We start from the raw sequence: 18056 nt of genomic DNA, 5'->3' as shown, positions 1-18056 counted from the left end.
CCTAATTTTCATAATTTTGTGTATCATTTACTGAGGCATGATATTCTTGACCTTGGGAGCTTTTTTTCATTTACTGTTATACCATACCCAGAACAAACTTCAGAATTATACTACTGTGATGTGGAAGTCCAAGGTTATTATGAACAATGTCAGAGATGAACATATGGTACTAACCTGTTGAGGGCTACCACCAGAGGTAGGATAATATTCAACTCTGTATCTGTCAACACTCTCAGGAGGTGGACTCCATCTCAGTCTGAAAGAACGAGGTGTCACTTCCGAAATAACAAGGTTAGAGGGAGGTGGCAAATCACCTACAAGTGGAAGCAAATTTAAAAATTATTAATTTATCTTATATCATCAGAAATAAAACACGAGGCACAAAAAAATTGCTTGAGGGGGCAGGGAAAACCACTTTATGTGCTCGCTCATGTTTCTATTTCCTCAGGAATTCTTAAAACTGTGTGAAGAGATAGCTCACCATCATACCCTCAAGAACAAACAAGGTCCCTATCATTCCTACTCCACCTTCAAAACCAGTGTTTCACTGTAGAACCACCAGCTAACATTACTGTTTTTCCATGCTCGGCTTTGCTTTTGGACCGTCAGACATTAATACTTGAAAAGAGCCGGGCTGTTGAAATTTTCCTTATTGGGTGAGTATCGTCAAAGAACCTGCCACAGTGAGCAAAAAGGTGACACACTGAGTAACATCCTTCCTGAGTCTGGAAGAAAAGAAGGCACTTCCAGCCATGTCATGCTGCGTTAGGTATAACACAGTCATTGTTGAAAGGAAAGGAAGAACCCCTGCAGGGTAGTCCAGGTGGTCTGCATAACTTCCTCACACCAGCAGCTGAAAAAACAGCCCAGGGCTACACAGTGTTCCCAATAAGTAATAAAAAGGAATTAGCACTGCAAGCACATAAATGGAAAAAGGATGAATTGGTCTGAAAATGTGACGTACCTGGACCTTTCACACTGTTACACAGATTTGTGGTAACATCATCAACAATGCTAGACAAGAAGGAGAAATCTGCAACATTGTAAGCATGGATGTCATCTGGATCCGTTGCAATCTGCTTCAGTTCATTTTCATCTGCATTTTTAATACCTTACAAAGAAGACATGAAAACAAAACTTATTAGAAATTATGGCCATGAAACATAACGCCATGAATTTAAGTCCCTAAACCCATTCTTTGAATACCTTTTTAGGTGTTTATGTATGTGGCCACTTCTCTGGGCATTTAGCAGATGGGCAAAAGGGGGATGGTGCAGGCCACCTCTTCATATAATACTTACCAATTGCATAAAGTTCCACTCCCTCATCTCTGAGTCTTCTTGAAGGGGTGACTACATCATCTTGTGATTTTCCATCAGTGATGAGAACACCAATTTTGCGAGCTCTGGGTCTTAAGCCTACATCTTGTTTGAAGTTGTTTTTTAAGATGAAATCCAAGGCCATTCCTAGCATGATACAAAGAAGGTAACCATCACTAGATAATATTTCCATATAGTAGTCATGGTAAAAGAGAGCATTTCATCCCAATAATTTCACTCTGACAACATCATTCCACAATTTACTTCCTTCTGGAAGCACTCAGAACCAAGTTGCAGCCCATCATCTAGAATTATCAGCAACTGATACTGTTGCAGCCCTCTCAAAGTCTCTTACCTCTTACCTTTTATGCATCACCCTCCTATCTGATCTCCTCTAGCCTCCCTTCTGGGTCCTCACCTCATCTTCATCCCAACCCTCACGTGGAAGTGCCTTTTCTTCTTATAAGCCCAACAGCAACACAAGCTTTTAATCTCTCAAGTTCTTCTCCATCACATTTCTCCAGACTTCCACTGACTTTATATGCCTGTTCTCTTCCCAGACTGAATTGAATTGTAAGGCACTTCCATCATGGACAAATTTGCGCTCATCGAACAGTACTGTGGTCAGTTACTCGAATTATTCTTATTGGAGCTTAACAAAAATCCTGGAAGTGTAACATACCTGTTAGAGTATTCCCTCCTTTGTATGGTAAGTTAGCTACAGCCTCTAACAAACTCTGTTTGGTTTGGTAAGCATTGAGATTCCATTCTGTCCTGGGATCTCCACTATACTGTGCAAGACCTGGAAGAAAGGCCATCATTACCCAGTTATTATGTGGCTGTGTGGCAGTTACTCCTCATTTTCCCTCCGACATATGAGGACTTACCAATCTGTACTTTGTCAGGACCAATATCAAAAACTTCAACAATACGGGCAATGAAGTTCCTGATAGTTTTAAAATTTGGCCGCCCGATACTCCATGAGCCATCTACCAGCAGCACGATATCAGCTTCTGCTCTGGTTCTACATTCTAAACCTGCCATGTCAACCAGAAAAATAAAAACTTAGCATGATAGCTTTCAACCAGAAACATACAGCCTTAGCATGATCGTTTTCTTTCCCTATCCTTTTATATGACATATGCCATGAGTTAGCTTCCAAAATAACTCTAGTTTTATTCACTGGCATGCTGTCAAGTATGACCTATTTGTGAACGTTATTCACACTAGTCACTGGTTCCATGGCAAAAGCTGTATAAATTTCTTCATGTATGTTTCGTTTTATAAATAAGGCTTCACAAATGTCAAGGCCAGTGCTCTTCTCTATTGTTATGTCATAATCTGGTTTGGTCTTTGGTTGATAACTTGATTTCAGAGGTTTTGCAAAAGATTACTAAACTAACCACTGACATAGCAGCGAGCATTATCAGATTATCCAGATTTACAGTGGTTTAGTCTGTCACAGATAGCTAAACTACTGCTTAATTTTCAACTATGTAATAGTAGAGTTAATAGTATATATTACAACCACTTTCAAATAAATAGCATTTCTGAATTTTCAGGGGAAAAGGACATAGTAATACAAGTGGTATAGAAGTTTGCACATACAGGAAAGAAAGAACACAATTTAGAGAAGATACACAAACATAAACACAGGTGAAGAGATAGAGAGGGGGCAAGAACAAACATTTATATAAAGCTGCAATGTTCTGAAAAGGTAGGAAGTTATTTCATATATCTTCAGTTTACAAATTACAGAATACTCATCATATTGTTTTCATCACAAGGAAAGTCACAAAATATTTACACAAAACAGAAAGACACAATGATTTTATCCACAGCCATTTTGGAAAAAAAAAATATATCCTTGCTCTCTCTCTTTTCCTGTAGATTGTGTTACCAGCTGCAAATTTTCTGGCTTCCTGCCATCAGAGCTTCTGGTCTTTATATGGAAGAAATCCCATTGAGAAAAATCAGCCACACTCATCACAGTTGAAAGATATTGTGATTTCATTTATGTTCCACATAATTGATCCAACACTGTAGACTCATGAATATAACTATTCCTTGTACCTGGGAGTTAAAAGCATGATCTTCTTCTGCATAGAAAATATAGATCTAGTCTTTAGTCAGGACAATAAAATCAGTTGGGAGTAGGTTTTAAGTAAAACCATGTTAGTTCAAAAAATTGCATGCATAACTTTAATATGGAAATTAAAGTTAGCTTCATGTACAATATAAAAGTTAAACTATTTTGACTTTTATCTTTCTTCCAACTACCATAGGTCCCCACATGGAAAATTCTAGCAAAGGCACCAGACCTAGGGTGATTTTTTTCCCCCTATTAATAAATAATGAACTATTACATTTACAGTCCCAGATATAAAATTTATTCTTCACATTAACCATTACTTAAATCCATGCATTTGTAAAACTGGTTAGCTTAAATAATATAGCACTGAAGACAGAAATGACAGCTGCCATAATAAAAAATAACAAACCACTTGGTGCAATTATTTTTCTGCCAGACTTCTTATTACACCTTTACTCTAATGTCACTGATGGTCTGTTATGTAGTTTTTCTCAGTTTTACCCTCTTGTAGTAGATGCAGTTGGATAGCAATTAATTAAGAAGTTTCTAAAATGTTGCCAATAAAGTTACACAAGGTGAGTATTTTTTACACAGCCCAGTGTGGACACAAGGCATGAAAGAGGTTAAGCGAAAAGAATATAGTCAACTGTCAGAAACCTTTTTTCTTTATTTAATTCTGAAAAGCCTTTGCTGTTGGTTTCTTTCTTCTCACCAAATTCTCTGTGATAGTTTTGCAAGCCTTGAAAGGACAGAGTAGAAAAGCTTTTACATCTAAGTGTATACTTGGCTATTACGAAGCAAAGACCTGCTTATTTACACTTTCCATGAAGGAGAATTGAGCCCTGAAACCCTCTTCATCCAATACTAATTGAGAGTATGGTGGGCACAATATTAGCATGCAAAGGCCCGTTAACCATACAAAGGGATCAGGTATCATAACATTCTAGAAACTTTGACTGGAAGGTTTAGCTACAGAGGGAGAAACTCCCAGATACTGGAGAGCACTCAGCAACTGCATTTCTGAACTAAATCTCCTCCTTCTATAGTAAAAAAAACCCAACAACCAAACACCAACAACCTAAATACTGGTTATGTTGAATATAAACTTAAATAATACACAATAACACTGGGAGATTCCCAACTATCAGATCTTTGTTCATTATGTCATCTTAGTCTTAAAAGGAAAAGTCATCATATAAGGGCAAGCAAAGGGCTAAAGACCTGCTTAAAATTCCTTGTTCTACTCCTGTGAACACCCCTGTAGATGAGCCATGATCTCTGTTCAAGAATTTGACCTTATGTGATTTAACACAGATGTGGATAGCTTGAAAATGCAATGCAGATGGGTTTGAGTAATCAGCAAAACATGGGTTTCCTGAGTTATCATCTCTGTAAGATCATCTAAAGGGTGCAAAGGACTAGAACCATGGACTGGGGCACACTGAGTGGTCATTTCAGACTAGGGGTTATGTCATCAGGGTAGGGAGTATACTGAATCCTGTAAATAAATATTTACGCGCATTTATCAGAAAAATGGCAAGAAAACACTGGCAAATATTTGGTCTTTTTTTTATCCAAAAAGACTGCCTTTTCTTCAATTCAACCATGTTTACCTCTAGATAAAAATGGCTCCGAAGTAGTATCTGAAAGTGTGGTCATCTCTTGTCCAACCAAGGGGCTGCTCTCTCCTCCTTCAAACATTCCAAAAACATTTACCTTATAGGTAGTTCCTGCCCTGCAATAACAAATGTAAAATAAACAAATGTACCGTAACTGAAGTAATTTGGCTACTCGATGCTGACACTTCACTTATGAAATTCTCACAGGAAAACAATCCCCCATGGAAAAGAAGGTGCTAAAACTTGAAGCCCAAAGAATAGCTCTTCCACAAGACAGCAAAGTTTTGATAATTTAAAAGCTGATTCTAGACTCTATACGTAAAATGTATAGCCTTCATTCAAGTAATTTAAGACCCAAACCTCAAGAGCAATGTATCCCAACAAATTTTAAGTCAGGGGGCAAATAAAAAAAAACAAAAAAAAACCAAAAAACACCACACTAGAAGGACTGCTGCATGGATGAACAAAGAGCTCCTGGACAAACTCAAACACAAAGGAGGCCTACAGGGGGTGGAAGCAAGGACAGGTAGCCTGGGAGGAATACAGAGAAATTGTTTGAGCAATTCTCAGTAAGAAAAGGTAAAGCCCTGACAGAATTAAATCTAGCCGGGGACATCAAGGGCAACAAGAAAAGCTTCTATAGGTACGTCAGCAAGGAAAGGGAGACTAGGGAAAATTTGGGCCCTCTCCAGAAGGAAACAGGAGACCTGGCTACCCAGACATGCAGAAGACTGAGGTACTCAACAACTTTTTTACCTCAGCCTTCACCAGCAAGTGCTCCAGCCACACTGCCCAAGTTGCAGAAGGCAAAGGCAGGGACTGAGAGAATGAAGAACTGCCCACTGCATGAGATGACTGGGTTTGAGACCATCTAAGGAACTTAAAAGTGCACAAGTCCATGGGACTTGATGAGATACATCTGCGGGTCTTGATGGAACTAGCAGATTAAGTGGCTAAGCTACTAGACATATTTGTGGAGTCGTGCCAATCCAGTGAAGTTCCCACTGACTGGAAAAGGGGAAACATAACTCCCATTTTTAAAAAGGAAGACCTACAGAGTGACAGGCCAGTCAGTCTCACCTGCATGCCCAGCAAGACCATGGAGCAGATCCTTCATGCTAAGGCACCTGGAAAATAAGGAGGTGATTGGTGACAGCCAACATGGCTTCACTAAGGGGAAATTGTGCCTGACAAATCTGGTGGACATCTATGGTGGGGTTACAGCATTGATGGATGCGGAAAGGGCAACCAATGTCATCTACCTGGTCTTGTGCAAAGCATTTGACATTGTTCCACACAACATCCCTGTCTCTAAACTAAACAGACATGGATGGACCACTTGGTGGATAAGGAATTGGCTGGATGGTCACACTCAAAAGAGTTGTGGTCCATGTCTCAGTGTCCAAGGCAGACAAGTGGCGCTGCTCAGGGGTTGTACTGGGACGGGTGCTGTTTAGCATCTTTGTTGGCAGCGTGGACAGTGGGACTGAGCGCACCCACAGCCAGTTTGCCGCCAACACCAAGCTGTGTGATGTGGTCAAGATGCTGGAGGGAAAGGATGCCATCCAGGGGGACCTTGACAGGGTGGCCCTGTGCAAACCTCATGAAGTCCAACCAGGCCAAGTGCAAGGTCCTGCACGTGGATCGGGGCAATCCCAAGCACAGATACAGGCTGGGCAGTGAATGGACTGACACCAGCCCAGAGGAGGACTTGGGGGTACTGGTGGGCGAAGAACTGAATATGAGCCAGCAACGTGTGCTTGCAGCCACAAAGCCAACCATATCCTGGGCTGTGTCAAAAGAAGCATGGCCAGCAGGTTTGTCCCCCTCTAACACAGATTTTGATGAGCTGTCATAGAGACCCCACCTGGAGTACTACATGGAGTTCTGGAGCCCCCAACATAAGAAGGACATGGACCTGTTGGAGCAAGTCCAGAGGAGGGCCACAAAGATGATCAGAGGGATGGAGCATCTGTTCTATGAAGACAGGCTGAGAGCTGGGGTTGTTCAGCCTGGAGAAGAGAAGGCTCCAAGGACACCTTATAGCAGCTGTCCAGTACCACACGGGGGCCTACAAGGAAGCTGAAGAGAGACCTTTTACAAGGGCATGTAGTGATAGGACAAGGGGCAGTGGCTTAAAGCTGAAAGAGGGTAGACTTAGATCAGAAATTAGGGAGAAATTTTTCACGGTGAGGGTGGTGAGGCACTGGAGCAGGTTGCCCAGGGAAGCTCTGGATGCCTCATCCCTGGGAGTGTTCAAGGCCAGGCTGGATGGGGCTTGGAGCAACCTGGTCCAGTGGGAGGTGTCCCTGCCCATGGCAGGGGGTTGGAACTAGATGATTTTTAAGGTCCCTTTCAACCCAAACCATTCTATGATTCTATGACTTTTCATGATCCTATTTTTAACATAATTATTATATTTGCATAACAGATTTGGTTATGGTCTGAAGCCTACTTTATAAATCCAGGCCTCTGAGAAAATGAATCAAGAACTAAAGTAAGCTTTTATTAACAAACATGAGGTAAGGAACTTTTGGGAGGAAACTTTAGAAATCCCAGCTTTATTCAGTATCCCATTAGCTTTCTCATATGCAAAATGCAGAACACAGCCTCTGCTCACAACTTTGCCTCCTTCAGTTCCTGTGAGAATATCACAAGCGATGTGAATGAATAATCTCAGAAAGAGCCCTGCCAGGTGTCTTTCAGCAACTGCATAACAAGATCCTCACAGCTTATCGACAAAATTACTTTCTTACTTACAGTAGATTTTGCCAGGTGTTTCATTCCCAGATCATGATTAAACAAAAACCCTAAGCTAAAGCTATTTAAAATTACAACAACAACAAAAAATCCACATTAATTATTATCCATACCTAAGCTCCTCCAATACCACTGTGCTGTCATATGGCCCCACTATTAATTCTCCAAGACTCCCATCTTCTTCAGTAGGGTGGAAAGTTACTTTGTACCCCTTCACTCGCCCTGGGGCTGGCTCCCAGGTTACTCGAAAACTTGACATAGTAGAATCAGAAGTTCTCAGATTTCGAGGTGGTTTAAAGGGAGAGGCTGCAAGGATGGAAAGAAAGGGTTTAAATCAGGCCTGCTTATTGGAAAAAAATCAACAAGTATGCTTTTATGTAAAAATCCATATACAAATCCAGTATTAGTAGTAGTCCTAAACTCTTCATGCCTTTCCTTTGACATAAAGACGAGTACCGAGATGTGAGAGGTGAGAGTCACTTCACTTAGTTTTAGCTCTCTAACCAATAGGTATGTAGGCTAAGTTTGTTACCAAGGCTCCCTCTACAGTCAAGTGACTGAGGGATAGATAACAATTCATCTCACCTACCTTGAACATCCATCTGATCTTACAATAAATGTTGACAACAGGTGGACTAACCACCATCAGTCTTCCTCTCTACTAATTATGAAGAAAGACTAGATTACCAGCTTAAACTAGCCCTTTCTCTTTCAAATGGCAACAAGTAGGTGAGCCATGTAGACCAAAAGAGAGAAATGGAAGCAGCTTCCTCTCAAATCAACGCTGGAAAAATCAGAATTTAGTGCAGGCAAAAGTCACACCCAGCCATTATTCATACACCGGTATCACGTCTCAAACATCCTTCCTTCTCAAATCCCTGGGTCCCAGAGGTCAGAGTATGGACAGGGTGGAAGCAAGGACCCTTTGATAGAGAAGGTCCTGCCAACAGTTCTCTCCCTTTACAGGCTCAGGGCCTGACAGTTCAAGCAACTTCACCAACCACGGGTGTGGCAATATGTCAAAAAATAATTCTTCAGAGGAGTGCCAGCCAAACAGCTTGAGGTTTTTAGGTCAAGAGCAACTTCCTATGAAGACTAACGGCTGCCCAGTGCAGGTCAGCATTCACAGACAGCAGTTAACAAGCCTGCTACTACCTTCTGCATCACTTTTGCTTTTGTGTAACTCTGAAGTGCAGTCATAAAAAACTTCAGCAGTGTAACCTCAAAGTTGCAAAAATGGGAATTATAGTAAACACAAAGTCACAGCTATAGCTTTGGAGTGAAATGGTGGAGGGGAAAAAAAAAGTTTGTCTTATCCCTGTGCCTATGTAATTGTCTAACTGTAGATGAAAGATCATAAATGTTCTCAGACTGTGAATGCTGCTGAAAAACTGTAGATACATTCCCACTCACAAGTTAAAATACAGCTTCTCTGTCTCATCTCTGATGATACTCCTTGACTTATCGTGACAGCTTCAACTAACAAGATCATTCAGGCTCTACTGACTTCCAAAGAGTGATTACCACCACAACTATTTACACTGAAAGCAAGGAGGCATATTCGTGTCATGATGAACAGGTCAAAAATCAAAAGCAGCTGGATGATCTGAGATTTTTCTCAGTATAATTTTCAATATTGAAAAACTCAGTGTTGGTCAAGAGCTGATCAAGTTTTCATGGCTCCTCTGCATCAAAAACGTTTTAATTTAAAAAGAAATCTTCCTCTAGTAATAGAGGTACCCATACCTCCACTGATAGGAGACTCGTTTCTTACTTCCCATCATCATGTGATATGACATATGTTCAAAGAACAGAGAATGGCATGAAGTACTTATAGTGTACCTCAGCGAATGGCACTAGTCCCATATGGGTAGAAATACCTTGAAAAAAATTCTCATTTGGTAATGGCTTTCTATCTGTGGGAGCAGAAAACTGACTCTAGATTTGGTTGATTTGCTCTGGATGTCAAGAGGACATTTCCTTACAAAATTAAATACCAGCATCAGATGCATACTAAAGGCAAAGCAGAAAATTACTTTTGCTTTTACTGCAAAAATCCCTTCACCAGGACTTAATAAATGTTTTAAAGTTTCAGCTTCTGAGACAGAAGACACCTTGTCCATAAGAGCATGGCCTCTGAGGTCAGGCTTCCACTGATGACTCTTCAAAATTATCTACTCCATTTTATTACCTCAGTTTTTCCACAGGAAATATGGTGACCAAAGAAAACAAATCTAAGTAGTAGGATGATGGGTACCTTTTTAATCAATACTCACAATCAAAAGGCAAATTATGAAACTACAGACAACACTTAGGTAGTCTGTTGATATACCGTCTTCCTCACAGAACACTGTGTTTTGACTTCTGATGACAGTCTTTCCGAACAAGTCCAGTATTTTCAACCATATTTTATAACCTCAGTATCAACAACAAAAAGCTGTGCTCAGGCTATGCCACAGTGAAGTTTCCAACAAATCAAGCTTTCCTAAATTTCTAACATTTTCTTCTATTTGCCTGTAAATTCATGATCTTGGCAGACTCCATCACACTTTTCTATGTATCATCATTATTAATTTTAAGCACAAAACTTTAATTATCAAATCCTGTACAAGCTTGCATACCTGTTGTTCCTTCTGCTTTTCTTGATTTTCCTTGTCCAAAATCATAAATTGGAACAACACTGAGGTCATATGTAGTTCGTGGCTTAAGTCGCTTTAACACTATACTTGTAGCAGGAGCATTTACTCTTCCAAACATCTGCCTTCCTCCGCTGCGTGGTCGGTAGTACACACGATATGACAAGACTTTCCCAGGTGAAGGCTGCCATGTAACTCTCATTGAATTTTCTGTCTCGTTGTCTACTGTCACAGTCCTGGCATTTGGTGACACTTTTCAGTGTAAAAATACAGATAAATGTTTACTTTGTCATATGAAGATATATTCAAATTCATGCCTAAAAAATTCATTCTGCTCTATTAAAAAAAAAAAAATTGCCCACTTTAAAATTACAGTATTTGATTGTGGGGAAGACACAGAGGAATCTCACAGGCTATTTTTAATTTTTTTTTTTTAACTGAAATGGACTAAACATAAGTGTGCTTTCTACTACAGAGAAAAAAAAAAAGACGGAAGTATAAATTACAGGAAAGCATGGCATAATTGGGAGTTTTATTTAGTCACACTTTCAAGTAATCTGTTAAATAATGGATTCAGCACTCTCAAATGAAAATGATTAATTATAAAGCCATTATTTTTTATGAACACAATGTCCTATAGAATTAAGTTTTTCTAAGTTTTGAGTTTACAGATTGGGTAAGGTACCGGTAAATAGCTAAACTGCTGGGTATTGGGTTCCACACAAACTATCCTGCAAACAGCATTGAGTGACTTTCCAAATGCTCAGAAAATCACTCACCACTATTTGCAGGATAGTATATGTGCTGAAATAAGCACATGGACTAATAAAGCATTTTCTCTACAAATTGCAGCATTTGGCTTTTCAGAAATATTTTCCAGGCTGTACAAATGTTACAAATGATCTGAAGTGAACTGAAAGGTACATAATGCTGGCTGTCAGCTGGAACAAGCCATCTAGGTTTTGGCAAAACAGAACCTTCTTGGCATGCCAGGATTGGTCAGTATTTCATCACATGGTAAGGTAGGAATTGCAGGGTACAGTATCCTCTCCCAGTCCTAGGAACTGATAATTTCTATTTGTGTTTGTACCAGAAAGATGCAATGTTAGTTAGCCTCAGGTCTGGGTCTATGGGTAGGCCTGGCAGCCAGTTCCCTCAGACAGCACACTGAGAGAAACAACAAATGATATGGCTAAGCTGCCTGCTTAACCCGGAAAGGGCAGGACAGCTAATGCTGCTGTTCTTGAAGAAGGAAGGAAGATGTGGGACAGCAGTCTGCTTTGATGCTGGGGAGTCAGCTCTAACCAAGAGCAGCAATCACTACTCTTGCAAGACCTTAAGAGCAACTATATGGGTGAAGGACAAACATTAACATAGTTCAGCATCCTGTCTCCACAGCAGTCAAAACAGATGCTTAAGAAGGAGTACAAGAACATCTGAACACATGATGCCTCCCTGGAGCACTCCCTCAGGCCCTGTCTTCACATGGAGTCATAGAATCATAGAATAATTTAGGTTGGAAAAGACCTTTGAGATCATCCAGTCCAACTGTTAAACCAGGACTGCCAAGTCCATCACTAAATCATGTCCCTAAGCACCACATCTACGCATTTTTTTAAATACCTCTAAGGATGGTGATCCCACCACCTCCCTGGGCAGCCCGTTCCAATGCTTAACAACCATTTTAGGGAAGAAATTTTTCCTAATATCCCATCTAAACCTCCCCTGGTGCAACTTGAGGCCATTTCCTCTTATCCTGTTGCTCATTATCTAGGAGAAGAGATCTACCCCCACCTACCTACAACCTCCTTTCAGGTAGTTGTAGAGAGCAATAATGTCCCCCTTGAGTCTCCTCCTCTCCAGACTACACAACCCCAGTTCACATGGCCCCTTTAGACAAACAGAAACATTCAGGCTGATCCAGGGCACCCCTTCATTCATTCTGGTTCCTTTACTTGCCAGTTCTTGCAATAAGGCAACAAGCTATCCCTGGCCTCTCAGTATTTTTCACTTTGCCTACTATGCACAAGAGGTTTTGAGCCTGCCTTGACTAATACTACATAATGTTTAGCAAGTAAGAAAAAAGAAGAGCCTTGGGAAAGGTAAATAACAAACATCAAAATCACCCAGTGAGTCTCAGTTTGAGGACTGTGAAGACTGGAAAGGGCAATAGTTTGGAAAGGAAATTTATTCATTCTGTAGGAATTTACCCCACCTTTCCTCCTTACTCTATTCATAACATTTCTTCCACCTGATTTCCAGCAGTCACACCAAACCCATGAAAGGCTGGCTTCAGAGTAATTTGCAGACAAAAATCACACCTTAAGTTTGAAGTAATTCTTGCTGAATCCAAACCTATGTTACATAGAAAATATTTTCCTTTCTTTAATGGTCAAACAAAAAGCCAGAACTGACTGATTTGAGGTGGCATTTTTGTTTGGAGGGACTTTACAGCAAAAAAATGGTGAAGAAAAATAAGGTCCATTTTCTTTAAAATATGATAATTTCATAAAGAATGGAATGTTGCAAACAGTGGTAATGTTGTACTACACTCACCATCCGTAAAAGCCTCTCCTTCTACTGGGTCTCCTTCTCCACTGCTGTAGGTTGCATATACTGAAATCCTATATTTAGTCTCTGGTTCCAAGCCTTCTAGCACAGCATCCACTGTATTTCCAGGGACTCTCTTCTCTCCCATCTCATCATCATAAAGTGATTTCCATACTATCCTATAATCATTAACTGCTCCTGGAGCTGGTGTCCATGATAACCCAACTGTAGTGTCAGTTATGTCTGTGGTAACCAAATTACGTGGTGAACCACGTTCTGCAAGAAAGAAAACAGAAAATTATCTCTAAATTACAAACAGCAAAAGTTAGCAAGGTACAAATGGAAAAGTAAAATGATCATAAAGGCAAAACCAAACTTTTCCCATCAATATTAGTTTCAATAATATACATCTGTAGTTCCACAAAACGCTTAAACTTAACTTTAGACTATGCATGATCCTATCTCCTGCCATGCAAGATACTTAGCAGTCATGTTTTAGAATATGTAAAATAAAAATGGCTTTAATCAGATTTGGAATGAAGCCAGTGCTTAAATATGCTGCAGCTCATTTAGGTAGGTTTTAACTCTCAAGTAAATAACTTTATTTCATTCATTCATCTTCATCCTCATGTGTGTAACTTTTTTCTGGGGAGTAAATAAAGGAAACTTTTACCTGAGTCAAACAGTCTTTTCTCTGACAACCGTATCTTCTTATTTAATAGTACTATTCTTATCTTCCCGACTATCGCTTACCAGATCTATCAGCTATTTCATTTTATGTTTACAACTAATTTTCAGTGTTGTTTCCTTCATGCCACAGTTACAGTAGAAAATAGTCTCCATCTTTCCACTCATAAGATTTGTACCTCCTTCCTCCCTGGAGTTTGTTCCAGCCAGCTTGGAACAAAGGAAACAGCTTGTTAGTCTGTGAAATCCAGTTGTCAGCTGGATGCGTGAGTCTCACCTAACACACCAGAGCAATTCCACTGCTTAAAATGGAGCTTATTGGTCTAAAGTGGTGCAGTGAAAGGACTGTCTCTGTTTAATGTTTAACATACGTCTATAGCGTAGGTTCAATTTTCCTCTTGCTGGCTGGCTTTTGATGGCAGGAAAGGAGCACTGACTGGTGGACTTAATGAAATGGCCCCGCTGTAGCAAAAACTGCAAAAGGGATCTACAAAACGAGAGCCACATACGCACAGAAGTGCTTGATTCTTTGATGCGTGTTCCCTGTGGCCTTTCTCACTGTACAGGACACTGCTGAGAGACTGCTTAGCAAGATAACTTAAACATTTGAGGTGGCCTTATAACATCACAGTTAAGTTTTACCTTCACTGATAAAAACATATCCCTATATTATACCGTAGCAGCCACAGGACCAGATTCAAAATTCTTTGAACACAGAGAAATTCAGTACCTATCTAATTTCCACTGCTTAGGCTCATTGCAAGAGCAGACCTCGCTGTTTTCAGAAGCCTGAAGCAGTTTGAGTCCAAGACTAAGCAATAAGTTGCTCAAAGTCATATACTGTGTTTTCACTTTTCCTATTCATTTGTCTTTCACTTCCACTGCAAATCTGCAACATTTCCAAACATAATCCCACTGGAGCAAACAGGACTACCTGTACAAAGCATCATTTTGGAAATACCTCATTGCCAGCACAACTTCATTAAAACTGAGCCTATGAATGCCACTTGGCTTAATAATGAAAAGAAATTAATATCAAGCTATCTGAAAACGATGTTTACAGTATAATAAAGATTCACCAACTACACAGATTACGGAATCAGAGGGTACCACTCAAACCGCAAAGCTGACTCTCAAATATAGCTAACAGAGCATGTACTAGAATTCCTTTTGTTGTGAGGTTTTTCTGATATTAATTCACAGTCCTGGGACATCCCATCATGTTTTTCTGGAGACAATTATTTTCCTATCCTAACTCTTAATCAGTTCTTACAATCTTACTCTTCAAACCAAGTTTTAGCCTCACAATATAAATCACCAAAATTTATGGCATCTTCTCTGCAAAAAAATCTTAAGATAAAGAGGTCTGGGTAAAGTTCATTTGTTTACCTTTTCACAACAATAGCAGTTGCACACAGTGAAAAAGTTATAGTGAAAAGGTCTGATTCAGCTCATGCTTCATGAAGTCTCACCAAATTCAGTGACTGCATTAAATGAAAGCCAGAGCAGAATCTAAACTCCAAAGACCAATTTTCCTGGAAGCCTGAAAAAAGGACTTGCCTTCAAAAGTAAATTACACCAATTTTTCTGTCTGCTCTTAAGCTTCTACTCCCAAATCTTGGCTTTTTCATATAATAAAAAAAATATTCAAGCAATCCAAATGGAAAAAATATGGAAAACTTAACTTGATAGAATGCACAGATGTCTCACAATAAAAAACTTTCTTTCCATATTTTAATGTAATATAAATATACAAGTCACTTTATTTTGGCTACTTTAAAACATGGCCCTGCCACAACATGATTTCAGTATTAAAGTATCTGCTACCACAGCACAATTTTTTGCAAGCCTACTCTTGGACACTACAGCTAATGATATATGTTGGAAACACCACAAAAACAACTGCATATTTAAAACCTTTATTGATTAAGTCATTATTGAGGTCATTAAATAACAGAGGAAAATAATTTGTTTGGAATGGACTATAACGAACACCAGTTACTGTAATATGATGGTTCTGAAAGAAATATTCTTTAGAACTAAATGTCTTTTTTAAAAGTCAAGGTAAGAGTGGGAAAAGGGACTGGGATTCCTCCCAAACCACTAGAACTAAATGGAAAATTTTTACTTCAAATAGTTGGAAACTGCTGACAAGACAACCTACCTACTAAGGGAAATTGGACTTTTTATATGTTACACTGCAACCAAGAACACTTTTTTAACATAACACACTAACTTGATTTGCACCTCATGTGTGAGGTGGAAGTTCACTGACAACTTTTTTCTGCTTCACTGGATCTCCTAGTGTTTTTGTATTAGGGGAGCAGCTGTGTTTAAGATGCAGTTCAACTATAAGCCTTAAATTATTAGGATTCCATCAAATATTATCAAAGCTGCTACACTCAGAGTCATGAAACATATTTATGCTCCACAATAACACTGACATAATGTAGTTATTAGCAAACATTTGATCTTTTAAATATTTTTCCCTTGGTTTAAAACAAAGTATCTAGTTACCTTGCTTACGTTTCACACACACACACACACAAAAAAAAAAAGAAGAAGAAAAAAAGAAAAAAAAAGTCTACAACTGTAACACCTAAGCAGTTATTCCGTTCTTTGGTCCACATGTTCAGAAATGCTTGTTGTACACTTACTACTTGCCTGCTTATTTAAACAGTATGGATAAGGAGCACAGGAAGACAACATACACTGTAAGAAAAAAAAGAGCTGGCTGCTCAGGTCACAAGTGGTTGTTGAAAGACTCCTGATTTTTCCTGACTTGAAATGGAAGCTAAAGTATGCTCATCACTTCATACAGCCCCCAGGTCATCAGCAAGTGAGGAAATAGTTGATTTTTTAAAATTATCCCCTAACAAGCATTAGGTCCTATGATGCTCTGGAGCACCAAACCAGCTGGTATAAGCACAGCTGCAAGTCACAGTGAGTATATACACAGTAAAAGAGAGTGTTTGCATGGACAGGTCAAACCTCTGCCTGGATGAGCAAGCTAGTCACCAGTTTCAGGCTATCAGATTGTCTTTAGCAGTCTTTATCTCAGAGCTGGTCTATCTGCAGTCCCTTGTACATCTCTACCATCTCTCAGTGCAGACACACTCTCAAAAATTGATTTGGTATCTTTCAGTCAGGTGCTTTTACACCCATTCTCGATTTCTGCAATGTCAAGTTTCCACATTAAGTTTTTCCACTATAGTATGCCAGAGACACAATTAATGCAGTTTCCCTGTGTCCACTTGGATTACTTCCCACAGCTCTCCAGCAATCACTGTTGTTATTGAACACAAGACTGTGAATCAGCTAAAATTAAAATGTTGACCTTCATAAAAATCAAAAAGCCTTATTCAAATGGCCTTTCCCCTCAGAAACACTTACACAACTCCAGCAGATTTCAGTAGGAGTTGTACATGCAGTTTGGGCCCAAAGTTTAAACAATTTTCTGTATGTGCTCTTAAAATCAGCTTTCAAGAACAATCTGCAGTGGTAAATTTCATGCAGACCAGTGTTTCATTTAAATTAAACATAGGACTGATCTAAGCCAGCATCCTAAAAGGTCAGAATCAACTGAATCAATGAGCATTCTCTTGCAGAGGCATATACCAAAACTTTATGGCCCGAGTCCTGCCTGTTTACAATGGGATACATCAGGAGTCAGCAGGCTAGGCTGCCACAGCCAAGGATCCAAGTGCGCACATCAGATGAGACAGTGAGACAGTAGCAGAATCACTTCAAGGTTTTACTTTAATGGTCCAACTCTCCTCAGCACTGGAGGAGGCAGTCACATTGGCTGTCTGATATCCTTCCCTCCAAAGCACAAAGTAGTTGGTTATTCCTGGAGTACCAGCCATCAGGCACGTAAAGAAGGGATGTGGACATGGTGCAAGTGAGAGTCAAGGACTTGCCACACAAAGGAAATGCTCACTTGACCGTTACAGCAGGTTTCTTGCTCTTCTGCTGCTGGGAACACAGAAAGGTGAGAAGATGCAAACCAGGAGAGTTCCAGCATGAGGGATTTTGGCCAGAGCACTCCTGAGTCCCTGCTCAGGAAGGAATTCATACTCAGTCCCTTTAATATTTTATATGTCTTTTCCAACAGTAAACCAGTTAACACTACTCTCAGCTGCCTAGAAATATCTTTTTATTGTTCATTCAACCTTCTCCTGTGTTAATTTTTTTCTGATATATATGTAATTTCCTATGTAAAACTAAGATATTTTCCACAGATTATCATAACTCATTTTCAAATGTCAGGCTCAAAAATCTTGGAATGTATAATTTTTAAAATGCATGAAACAGCATTAAATCTCCTGAGGACACTGAGTCCTTGTTTCTGTCAGGACAGAAGCAGCACTACAAAGTCTGAACATTACGTAAA

At 39.6% G+C, this 18056-nt stretch overlaps 1 protein-coding gene across 1 annotated transcript in view; it reads right to left on the bottom strand.

Annotated features, from left to right (window-relative positions):
* COL12A1 (collagen type XII alpha 1 chain) overlaps positions 1–18056 on the bottom strand; it is a 106468-nt gene that overhangs the window by 59118 nt on the left and 29294 nt on the right. Inside the window, 11 exon segments of the mRNA XM_056343522.1 lie at positions 175–314; positions 965–1111; positions 1302–1466; positions 2002–2121; positions 2207–2356; positions 5025–5146; positions 7904–8096; positions 10412–10565; positions 10567–10619; positions 10622–10678; positions 12983–13252. Coding sequence (XP_056199497.1) covers positions 175–314; positions 965–1111; positions 1302–1466; positions 2002–2121; positions 2207–2356; positions 5025–5146; positions 7904–8096; positions 10412–10565; positions 10567–10619; positions 10622–10678; positions 12983–13252 — 1571 coding nt within the window.

This window comes from Falco biarmicus, chromosome 6 (genome assembly GCF_023638135.1).
Source record: "Falco biarmicus isolate bFalBia1 chromosome 6, bFalBia1.pri, whole genome shotgun sequence".
Taxonomy (NCBI): Eukaryota; Metazoa; Chordata; class Aves; order Falconiformes; family Falconidae; genus Falco; species Falco biarmicus.
This window is presented reverse-complemented; position numbering and strand designations above follow the sequence as displayed.